Source organism: Brachyhypopomus gauderio, chromosome 11 (genome assembly GCF_052324685.1).
Source record: "Brachyhypopomus gauderio isolate BG-103 chromosome 11, BGAUD_0.2, whole genome shotgun sequence".
NCBI lineage: Eukaryota > Metazoa > Chordata > Actinopteri > Gymnotiformes > Hypopomidae > Brachyhypopomus > Brachyhypopomus gauderio.
The window spans coordinates 15203576-15216339 of record NC_135221.1 but is presented as its reverse complement, the minus strand read 5'-3'; the positions used below and the strand labels follow the sequence as shown (position 1 = coordinate 15216339).

At 43.0% G+C, this 12764-nt stretch overlaps 1 protein-coding gene across 1 annotated transcript; it reads left to right on the top strand.

Annotated features, from left to right (window-relative positions):
• The first annotated feature begins 1439 nt into the window (after positions 1-1439).
• On the top strand, positions 1440-2579 carry LOC143526562 (C-C motif chemokine 2-like). Its single transcript, XM_077021034.1, has 3 exons — positions 1440-1556; positions 1886-2003; positions 2318-2579. The coding sequence occupies exons 1-3, from the start codon at positions 1496-1498 to the stop codon at positions 2397-2399; spliced, it is 261 nt and encodes an 86-aa protein (XP_076877149.1). The 5' UTR covers positions 1440-1495; the 3' UTR covers positions 2400-2579.
• Positions 2580-12764: the final 10185 nt, after the last annotated feature.

The window sequence follows — 12764 nt, the reverse complement described above, 5'->3', positions numbered from 1 at the left end:
ACACCAGACACCTCACTTCCTTACAGGACTGTGGAGCTCTGCTGCTGAGGCAGAGAGGGTCTGACATTTGTACACCCAGCCTGACATATTACTTCCAATTGGAAAGGAAGTTGTTGATCCAGTAGCAAACAGGAAAGAGCACAGTGAACAGTCTCAGTTTGTTCATAAGAACATCAGGGGTGACTGGACTGGATCTACAATGTGTAAAGAGCCCACAGGTGAAGGTGTGAAGGTTGTCCAGGTATGTTAGGATGTATGTATAGGTCACCAACATCATGTACAGGTCTGTTAGCTCTGTGTGTGAATGCTGAGGTTCCTAGAAGCTGTCAGTCAAGATTTTGAGGATCTGCAGTTTACGCCTCTCAAAGCACTTCATGACTACAGGTCTGTACTCACTCACATCTGCAGTTATTCATGTTGAGATATTCCATTGTTTTAGAATTGGTATGATGACAGAGGCCTTTTAACAAGTTGACACAACCTATTGTAGAAGGGACTGATTGAGGAGATCAGTGAGGATGGAGAAACCTGTTCAGTACAGTGGCAGAGTGTGCAGGAGAGAGACCATCCAGACCACTGATCTCCTGATCCTCAGTCTCCTGAGAACCTGCTGAGATGTGATGGTGATGTGATGGTGATGTGGTGGTGATGTAGTGGTAATGGTGATGTGATGGTGATGCGGTTATGGATGTGGTTGTGATGGTGATGTGTCTATGTTTAAGGAGTGATGACTGTTGACGAAGGCAGTTAGCACCAATTGGCAGCAGTTCAAGATGGAAACTCACACCTCACCCTGAACATCTGGTATTGGTCATGTGAGAGGGAGAAATGTCTTGTTGGTGGGAGAGTTAGAATATCACCTGAAATGGGATAAAATACCCCCCCCCCCTCCAAAAAGAAAGGAAAGTGAAAATTTCTTTAAAGGGAAATTTATTTTAAACCAAAATTGTTCAATTTTTTTTTTTATCGGGGAAAAGTAAACAGAATAAATGTAATAAATCATAAATTATGTGATATAACTATTAAACCAGATAAAGGTAAAAAATGTATAAAGCTTGTGTTATTGCCACAGAATGGCAACGAGAACAAGATAGCAGGTTTTTGTTCTTTTATCAACATTCACAGCCTATCAGTCTACAAGGCTTATCAGTCTACATGGTCTATCAGTCTCTTGTTTCTCATGATGGTCGATGTGCATTTCCGATTCTTGGGGTAAATTCTAAGTGGTCTGTAAATAGTAGACATGGTGTCACCACCCAGAAGTGATGTAAGTGTGAAGAGGAACCTCAGCAGCAAATATTACTCAGCAGAAAGTTTAAACAGTGGAAACCTCTTTCGTATAAGAAACATTGGGGATTTCAGACATTAAGCTCCATCTGTGCGTATAAATGAGCCCTCACTCCTCTCCTCTCTCACTCTCCTCTGTCCTGTGGTACAAGGACCTCTCTGCCCTCACAGTCTCTCTGTGTATGAAATCATCCATTCTGCTAGAACGATGAAGCTGTCTGCTCTGCTGTTTGTGATGCTGCTCTGCTCTCTCCAGCTGGTCTCTAGTGGTGAGTCTCCATCTCTGTTACATGATGCATTTCTTACACATTTGACAGACACTCTTATACACAGTGACTTACAATGTCCAGGGAGGTAAATGTAATGGTAGAAGTCTTTCCCAATGACTCTTATTGGTACACCGTGGAGCACTTACACAGACAGGGACATAACCCCAGTCCACCACAGGGAGGCAGTGTTGTTACCCACTACAGTGTATATACAATGTGATCCAGACTGAATCATCACTGGAATGTACTAGACCTAATGATGTGCTCTTCAGAGTGGTACCATCTTTCACTGTTGAGTCATGATGTAACTGTTTGCTGATGCCTTCCAGTTCCTGATGCTGTTAACCCTGTCATCTGCTGTCCTGGAGTGTCTCAGAAGAAGTTGCCCCTCAGACGCATCATGTCCTACAGCAGGACTGACAGCAGTTGTGCCATCAAAGCTGTGATGTGAGTATAACCTGCTCTGAGAGGCCCCCACACACCAGCTACATCCCTTCATATATGTAACAGTCCACACACTGTATCTAGGAACCATTTCTGGAATCAGGTCTAGACTTACTGCTGAAACGCTGTAGTGAAGATACTGTAGCAACACCATTAAGAGCTGATTTTACACTCACATTTAATCCAGTGGGAGAATCTTCCTCAGGCAATTATTACTGACACATCTTCATACACAGATACACTTTCACAATTTTGGATCAGTTGGTTCTGATCTGCTGTATTAACAGAACACTGCTGTGTCTTTATCTCTGTTCCAGCTTTAACATGGTTACTGGAAAGCAGTTCTGTATGGATCCTGCCTCTGACTGGGTCGATGCCTACATGAAAACAAAAAATTAAGCACCTGCAAGTGGAAACCCAACATCCTCCACACACTGAAGATGAGCAGCTAAAGGATGTGAAATTGCACATACCGTAATGAAACATGCACACTGTATATATGCACATATAACAGTGCACCATGAAGAACTTTTATCTTTGTAGAATCCTGTAATTAGTTTTCGTCTTTTTAAATGCTAAGTTTCTTAATGTTATAATATTTTAGTGACATGTAAAAAAAAAAAAAGTAATTTTATAGAGGTTTATTTTAAGAGGTATATTCTACTTAGTGACATCAATACATGTAAATTATCATAATGTCTGACCTTGTTAAAACAGGTTTCCCTAAAATAAAATGCAACCATTCAGTGATTGGAATATTTTTTTTACTCGAATCATTTATTTTAATTTATGAAGTACAGTTGGTTCTGCAGCTTTCTTTGGGTTGACCTTCCTCATCACTTGCCTCACTTCACGCTCGTCCACTGTGAATGTAAAGCTGTTGTGGTCAGATGGCTGAGGTGGAGCTGCAGTTGGAGTCACTTCAAAGCATGCAAAAAAGAGGTTTAGCTCCTCTGCCAGAGAAGCATCTCCATGAGTGGCTGAGGAACTGCTGGATTTGGAGCTGGGGATGTTCTGAATGCCTTGCCACATTTGTCTGGTGTTGTTGCTTTCCAGATGATCCTCCATCCTCTTCCTGTATGCAGCCTTTGCCTGACGGAAGCCTCTTTCAAGGTTTGCTCTAGCAGTGCTGTAGAATGTCTTGTTGCCTGACCTGAAAGCAGAATTTCGGGCTTTCAGTAGATTCTGGACCTCCCTCGTCATCCAGGGTTTCCTATTTGGATAAATCCTTATGCGTTTTTCCCTAGTGACGTTGTCAGTGCAGAATCTAATGTAGTTTAGGGATTTGTTGTCACGGTCTCCTTTCGTGGTACCTCTGAGCCTTGTGAATGAAACTACTCATTCAGGCTGATTCAGGCTGGGTTGGAGGCTGGTTCAATTTGGACACCATCATCAAGTCCAACCAAGATGGCGCCGATGTACATGGCATGCCGTCTGTTGCTCTTAGTTTGACAAGTGTTTGTTCTGTTTTTGGCATTAGAAATTGAGTCTGTCAACTCAATTTTAGTTTATGATCGCCATACTTTATTAGATATTCGATCTGCAGCTGGTAACTCTGGACAAGGAGGCTACAATTGGCGATTTTCATGCCCTCCCTTCTTAGCAGGAATACCTGGTCACCTGTTACGGGAACCGGGCCTGCTCTCGCGGAAGAGTCGTTTTAGACGACGTGGCAAACGTGCGGGACTGCTAGTGAAAATGAAAATACAGCTACCAGCTAGCTCTGAAATTCGGATACATAAGGTGGTTACGAATTCCGCTTGCTCTTATTGGTATGTTCCGAGATCCGCTTTTGTCTGGCTCAAAACTCTTGTGGACTCCGATGAAGTGAAGTGGACTCGTGGAGTTTTCGCTGCTCGGCGACGTGGGAGAGGAGCGAATTTACATAATCTTCGCCTGCTGGGGCGGGCACCCCGGGTGGCTGTCTCCTCACCAGCAACCCTTACAAGGATAGCCCTTATAAACGCCAGATCGTTGAGTAACAAGGCACATATCCTTAATGATTTTTTTACCACGCATACACTGGATGTGATGTGTATAACTGAGACATGGACCAATGCTAGTGAGCTAAGCGTTTTTAGCGATCTGTTGCCGGCAGCTTGCTCGTGTCTACATGTACCTCGAAGTACTGGGCGGGGAGGTGGGGTAGCATGTATCTTTAGAGACGATATCAGCTGCAGAAAGCTGCCAGCCGCGTCCTACTGCAGCTTTGAACTTTTGCTGTTCGAGCTGGACTGTATCCATCCAATTGCTTGTGCCATAATCTACCGTCCTCCGAAATACAACAAGGATTTCTTAAACGACTTTTCAAACTTTTTGGCAGATTTGATGGTCAAACATGATAGGGTTTTAATTATGGGGGACTTTAATATTCATGTATGTTGCCCAGACAAACCTTTGACCAAAGAATTTTTGGATCTCTTGGATTCTTTTAATCTTGCGCAGTCAGTAAAGGGCCCTACACATGAACAGGGGCATACTATTGACCTTGTTCTATCTTTTAATGTTCCTGTGAACAGTCTGGAACTGGACGATGCAGTGTTTTCAGATCATAATCCCATTAGGTTTGAAACATCACAGGTTAAGACTGTTGCTCCCTCTGTAATGGGTCGATACTCTCGTATTTTAAATGAAAATACTGCTGAACGTTTTATTGCTGCATTTAATACTTTTAAATCTGGTAATGCCTTTCATGAACTCCACAATCCCAATGATATACTAGCAGCTTTCCAGTCTACCTGTAGTAATTTGTTGGATAACATAGCTCCACTTAAATTTAGTCCTTTTAAGTTAAAAAATGAACCCTGGCTCAATTTCACCACTCGTGCAGCCAGGCAAGAGTGTAGGAAAGCAGAACGTAAATGGAAAAAGGATAAGCTACAGGTATCTTATGAGATACTTAAAGAAAAATGGTTTAAGTATCAAAAAACAGTGAAGGCAGAAAAAAATCTGTATTTTTCTACCATTATTCAAAATAATAGTCATAAACCACGTACATTATTTAAAACTATTAACACTGCACTGAACGGCAATAATCCTGTATGTTTTAAGTCCTCTCTAAATATTTGTGAAAATTTTTCAATTTTTTTTAAGGAGAAAATCACAAATTTAAGGTCTTCTATTAAGTGTCCTTCTTCTTATGCCCCGCCTGCCTTAGTGACTAGCTCTACTGTCTTTGAGCAGTTTGAGCCTGTCTCTTTTAGGCAGCTGGAGGAAATTGTTGGCCAATTAAATACGAGTTCTTGTCCTTTCGATGTATTGGATCCTCGATTTTTTAAGAAGGTATTTAAGACTATAGGACCTGAGGTTGTAACTATTATTAATAGTAGTTTATCTACAGGAATTGTCCCTAGGTATTTTAAACAAGCGGTGGTCCATCCAACAATTAAAAAGTCCAATTTGGATCCAACTGTGCTCTCTAATTTTAGGCCTATTTCCAAACTTCCGTTTATGTCGAAAATATTAGAGAAAGTTGTGTTTCTACAGCTGAAATCTTATTTAGACGAAAATCATATCTACGAGGTTTTTCAGTCTGGCTTCAGAGCACTCCATAGTACAGAAACGGCCCTTCTGAAAATTTTTAATGACTTATTAATAATTACGGACTCTGGTGATTGTGCTGTTCTTATTCTTTTAGATTTAACTGCTGCTTTTGACACTATTGACCATAATATTCTTGTTGAGCGTTTGGAATGTTGTGTTGGAGTTAAAGGCCTTGCCCTTGAGTGGCTTCGGTCATACTTATCGGATAGGAGTTTTGTGGTTAGCAGTGGGGAGTTTGTGTCATTAGCAGCATCTTTCTCGTGTGGGGTTCCTCAGGGATCGATCTTGGGCCCCTTTTTATTTACGTTGTATATGCTACCTTTGGGAGCCATTTTTAGAAAGTATGGTATCTCCTTTCATTGTTATGCCGATGTTGCCGGCCTCAAGGCCTAGGGGTACCTGGGCCGTGCACAAAATGGCATCATAGCCGTGGATGGCTGTATGATGTCCGTAATCAGGTCTCTAGTGTAGTCTCTAGTCCTCTCTCTGTCTGTCACTCTCTCTCTCTCTCTCTCTCTCTCTCTCTCTCTCTCTCTCTCTCTCTCTACAATGACAAGAAAAAACCCAACACGCAGATTAATGTGTTGTCAGCCCGATGCAGTAGGCTTCTTCTGAACCTCCTAAGCTGCATGGTTTAATGAAATTCACATTTTAAATACATTACATACTTTTAGCTTTTTCAAGATGCATTTTACATCACATACACATTCCAAATTTACACTACAATGCTCTCAATGTAAAGGTCTCAAAGTGCACAAAATCACTCTGCAATATTAACATAACATCACTGGTTCACATTTATACTAAAAAGTAAATAGCTTTCCAATATGAAGCTAATTTTGTAGCGGACATATCTTACTAGAACACAATTTAGCTGTAAAACACGATACAAAGAACCTCATGGCTTCCATGGAGGCCGCCATTTTAGAACCCGCTGCACCGGAGAAGCTGAACAATGCAGCTGAGACACTACTTCAAATAAATGGGAAATAGTGCTTTGACAAAATCTTAAAACCATACAAATACACTTCTTTAAACATGTGTGGTATCAAATGCTTTAAATCTTTTAGTAAAACTTTAAGTTACAGCACCTAGGAAAGTACAAAAAGCTAGATTTTACGTCCAAGCCGACTGAAACAGCCTATTCTAAGCTAAATCGCTAACGCATTTTCTGTCTTCTCTTTTACCCAATATAACTCACCCAAAACACATTAAAACATGGCATAGGGTTTCACGAACATTTTAGTGAACAGGTTGAACCACTGAAATGTATTTAAAGACATTCCCTACCTCTACAATGACAAGAAAAAACCCAACACGCAGATTAATGTGTTGTCAGCCCGATGCAGTAGGCTTCTTCTGAACCTCCTAAGCTACACAGGGCTGTAGTTGCCTTGCCACTGCAGGCTAAGAGCGCCCCCTACTGGGTGAGACGACAATACAAGCAAATAATGATGTAATGAGAATTACACTATGTTTTAAAACAGACTAACTGAAATCCAATTAAGTTAAATACAGAAAAATGTAAATAATTAAAAAAAATTATGGGTGCCTATTTTTACTAAAAATAACTTTTTTCAGTCCGTTACACTCTCCCCTATTTTTTTAAGATGGCTCCGTGCATCTTATTGAGTGTCAAGGCTACACCACCCAAGTGACTGGCTGGGGGTAGAAATGGAATTCTGGTGGGGTTGTGTAAGCTAACAGGATCGGTGCTGTACCAACTGTATTTACTCCCGGTGCCCATGGCTGATAAGAGGGCTGACCAAGGTTTTGGTATGTAAATAGTTCTTTCGGTCTCACAGTGCGCGCAGACCTTCGCAGGACAGGTTCCTCGTCCTCTGCCTGGTTTGTCATTTCGCATTCATTCTGAATCTCTGAAGGCATCTCTGGCACATTTTCCATTAATTCAGAACGTTCTTGGCTTTCTTCCATTTCTGCATCTTGCTGCACTGGTACTGGTTGTGGTGTTGGTTCTAACTGTTCGAATTCTAGTTGGTGGGACTCTTGGATAACAGTCTTTGGCATGGAGTACATCTCAACATTATCAGTTTCCTGGCTGATTCGTACTGGCAGACGTCTCAAAGGTTGTGGCAGGTAGTAGGGTTCCTCATCTTCCTCATCAGAATCATCATGCTTACTGGTGACACTTTGGGTTCGTTGTCTTTTTGGCGTGGTCCTAACAACAGGTCTACTGTGAGTGTCTGTTTCAAGAGGTAAGTCATTCACAGGTAAGAGAAGGTTTCTGTGTAGGACACGGAGGGCTTTGTCTCCACCCTCTGCTTGGACTCTGTACACAGGACTGGAAGTTTCCCCCACTCTGTCCACAATACGGTGCACCTTTTTTTCCCAGTAGGACCGAAGTTTACCAGGTCCGCCTCTTTCAGAGAGATTCCTGACAAGCACTCGGTCACCTGGCTGAAGGGGAATGCCTCTTACTCCCTTGTCATATTGCCTTTTCCCTTTTGCCGATGACTTTAGACTATTCTCAGCAGCAATTTTGTATGCTTCACGCATTCTCACGCCCCACTTTTGTGCAAATGTCTGTCCTGTGTCCGTGTCACTGTCTGGTTTCAGTCCAAAAAGTAAGTCTATCGGTAGGCGAGGATTTCTACCAAATAGTAAAAAAAAATGGGGAATATCCCGTAGACTCATGCCTTGTGCAATTATATGCATGGACAATTTGCTGCAGATGGTCTTTCCATTCGGTTTTCTCCTCCTCATGTAGTGTCCGAAGCATTTGTAAGAGTGTTCGATTCAGCCTCTCGACTGGATTGCTTTGGGGGTGATAGGGTGTTGTACGAGAATGAGATATTCCAGCCAACTGCTGCAGTCTCCTGAATAAGTTGTTCTCGAATTCCCGACCCTGATCATGGTGGAGTCTTTCTGGATATCCAAAACGAGGTATGAAATCATGAAATATTTTCTCAGCCGCCGTTTTACCCGACTTATTCTTTGTAGCGTATGCCTGTGCATAACGGCTGAAATGATCAACCAGTACTAGGATGTATTGATAACCACCCTTGCTGGTCTCAAGGTGGAGGTAATCAATAGCAACCAGCTCAAATGGTGCAGATGTGACAATGGACCCCATGGGTGCCTTCTCATGGACCACGGGATGTTTCTGTTTCACGCAGTTGCATTTTCGGATTACGTGATCTTCAATTTCACGCTTCATGAAAGGCCAGTAAAACCGGTCTCTAGCTAAATGAATGACCTTGTCTGCCCCTACATGTCCCATTTCATTATGTAATTTCTTTAGCACCTCTGGTCTTAGTTTACTTGGTAAGACTAATTGTCTGCGAGTACCTGTCTGTCTGTAAAGAATGCCGTCATAGATTACCAGTTTGTTCCACTCGTGTATGAGTCTCTTTGTGTCTTGGCCCATTGTTCTTTTGTCTTTTTCATTTGGCTTCCAATTTCTTTCTTTCAGTTTCAGAACCTCCCTGATCGTCTCATCCTCATACTGTGCTGTCTTGATGTCATGGGGTATGACCGAGGACGTACTACCTGATGAGAGGTTTTCATCACTGGAAGTAAGCAGCAATGCAGCAGCCCATGGCACTTCCTCTTCCTTGACAGCCTTGCTGCCCTGCAATACAGTCGAGACCATCTCTGGTGACATAGTTTCAGTGTACTCACTCAGGTTGTCGGTAAGCGTGACAGGATAGCGGGATAAGGTGTCTGCATCCACGTTCATCTTTCCTGGCCTGTATTTGATATCGAAGTGAAAGTCGGCCAGCTCCCCCACCCAGCGATGACCTACTGCATTGAGTCTTGCTGTACTCAAAACATAGGTTAGTGGGTTGTTGTCGGTAAACACTGTAAAGGTAGGTGCATAGTATAGGTAGTCCCTGAACTTATCACAAATGGCCCACTTAAGAGCTAGAAATTCCAGTTTACCAGAGTGTAAATGATATTTCTTTTCAGCTAGACTTAGTGTTCGAGACCCATACCCAATTACTCGCAGTTTACCTCCCTGCTGCTGATAAAGTACAGCTCCTAACCCCTCATTGGATGCGTCAGTATGCAGCACAAAAGGTAGGTCAAAATCGGGGTATGCAAGAATAGGTGGGCTGGTTAACATATCCACAAGCTTCGCCACAACAACTTGGTGTTCAGTAGTCCAAGTGACTGGTGTTTTTGAAGGGAGCTGTCCAGAAGCTTTACTGTCAACCCTTCTGTTCTTGGACCTGGCTCCTGAACTTTTGGGTTCATCTGTCCTCTGAAGGAGTCCAAATAGAGGCCTGGCCAACCTTGAAAAATCCTGAATAAAGGAGCGATAATAGCTTAGGAAGCCGACCAGAGCTCTAACGTCTCCAACTGTTTTGGGTATCTTTTCTTTCCATTGTAGGACTGATTCTAAATCCTTAGGGTCAATCTGAACCCCCTCGCCAGAGACTAAACGACCTACATATCTAACTTGGTGTTTAAATAACTCGCACTTCTTTGGACGCAGTTTTATTCCATGCTCACGCATCCTTCCAAATACACGTCGGAGGTCCTCCACATGCTCGTCAAATTTTTTCGAGAAACAAAGTACATCGTCTAAATATGGATAGCAGCACTCATCTCGCAAACCTTCCAGTACCCCTTCCATGCACCTCTGGAAAGCTGCTGGGGCGTTCGTAAGACCAAATGGAACCCGTACCCAGTCATATAGACCCCAGGGGGTGCTAAACGCAGTGAACTGCTGTGAATTTTCCTCAACAAAGCCCTGGTGGTATGCACTGCCTTGATCTAAAATCGAAAACCAAACATACCCCCCTAGGTTATCTAGCAGGTCCTGGATACGTGGTAGAGGGTGCCGATCTGGGATTGTTTTACGGTTGAGTTCCCTGTAGTCCACACACAGGCGCAAGCTTGCATCCTTTTTCCTGACACACACCACCGGAGATGAGTACGGTGAGACAGACTTCTTTATCCAACCACGATCTAGCAAATTCTGTACGTATTCTTTGACTTCCTTATACAAAGGCTTTGGGATGGAATTATAACTTTTCTGAACCGGTGTTTCGTCTTTTAAATTGATCTTGAGTTTCAGGCTCGGGATACACCCAATGTCACTGTCGTCCTGGGCAAAAATATCAGATTCCTCATATAACATACCTCTGACAATTTCTTGCTCTACTGCTGACAGATGGGACAGGTCAACAGGTGGATTCCATTTTTCCCCATTTCTTACATTGTTGCAGTTTTTGTCAGTAGCAACTTGAGCTGAGTTTGCTTGGGCGTTGACTAGTTGAGTCACTGGACCTGAATCTTGCTTCTGCTGGAACATTGGCACAAGGTCAGTGATTTCCTCTAGCCTACCCAACACTGTTCTTTTAGCAAGGTAGATGTCACGCTGTGTGGAGTTTTGAATGGGAATTTTGACAATCTTAGTGAAACCTGCAGGAACATCAACAACAGCTGGAAATACTTCTAAGCCATCAGGACAGTGGATTTCCATTGCTGGTTCAAACGATATTGTCCCTCCTTTATGACAGCATCTCACTCTACATCTGATGTCACATATCCGGCCTGCAGGAATGACGAGACCTCTCTTTCCCACTTTCACCAGATTGCCAGATGATGGTGTTTCCAACAAATTCAATTTGGCTACAGATACAATTGTCTCAACAGTGTTTTTCCTTAGATTAAGCACTTCACTGAGCAGTGCGCTTAGATCAGTCATGCCAGTTGGACTGTCATTTTCCCGAATAATCTCTTCAATGACATTGAATCCTAGGAGTGGACAGTTAACACTGCTCCCACTAACTAACATAGGCACTTGAATTGCTAGACCGCCATGTCTTTTGCTTGCTAGTTCCAAGGACACATCTATCCATCCGTCAAATGGGACTTCAGTGCCATTAGCTGCAGCGATATGGAAAGATTCATCATGAAGCAATCTGTCAAGAGGTTGGATCTCAATGCCCGGGAGTTCCCTCTCCAGCCATTCTCTACCAATGATGCTGACTTGAGCGCCAGTGTCTAATAACATGTTTGTTTGGACCCCATTTATTGAACAAACTACCATACATCGACTCCCAATGAGCTGTGCCACGTAGTTCCTTTTGGGGATTTTATCTCGAGTGGGGTTACTCATTGGTAATTTTGTGTCACTGCGACTCGGACTGCACTGGGACGACTGTTTTTTATAGGTCACTGGCTGTCCCTTTCCAGTGACCTCACCCCATTTCCCGATACTGATCGCCTAAGACACCCAACTGCTCTATGTCCGGTCTGACCACAACGAAAACAATGCGTACATTTTTCATTTCTCTGCTGAATACATTCATGGCATTTCCCTTTTATGGCAGCCTTGGGTGGTTGGAATCTCGGACATGATTGTGAGGGGGTTACAGGTATTTCGCTACCCGACTTAGGGGTCACTACGTTCTCTAGGCTCTTGGTCAGTGCTGACACCTGGGCTGTCAGCTGCATAATGGCAGTGCGGTTGGCTTGTAACTCACTATCAACCTGAGTTAGTTTAGTCTGACTAGTCTGGTCAGTATTAACCTCCTGAGCTAAGTTAACAGCCACTGGTCTCTGTTTACCTATAGGAGCCAAGCGTTTCTGTCTTTCTGTCTCCTCAGTTGCAGATTTAGTGATTTGCTCTAGGAGAAAATCATCTGGCACTTGTGGATCTGTGAGGTAAGGCTTTATGTCACGTCTAATGTTATTGCTTTTTTCATTCAGACCCTGATACAGTGTATGGAGAAACACACCTTGGACTAGTCGCCGATCATAATTGAACTCAGGGTTACACTGCTGTGATGCCAGCAGTACGCGTTGTTTAAGACCCATTATTCGATAGACAAACTGCTGAGGGGTCTCCTTTTCAAGCTGTTTAGCATTGCTCAAATCTTGAAATAGCTCAGTACTACTTTTGTCTCGAATGTGAGATCTCAATAAGCGCTTCAATCCATCCACTGTGAGGTCAACATTGTCTGTCAAAAACTCTTTGAAAGTACCCGGTTTTGTGACTCTGAGAACAGACCTAATAATTTCTGATTCTGTGAATCCATCTCTCAGACCTTCATCTATCTGTTTACAGATGCTACTGTAAGTGATTTCAGACCCCGAGTCTGATATTTGCCCCCCCTGAATTTTCAACTCTCTACGTGGGAGAAAAGCAGCTACCTCAGTCTTACCACCTGATCTGACCCCACTGATGAAATACTTCTCCTACCTACAGATGCAGAAGCTCTACCTGCTGCACCCTGCATTAAAGAG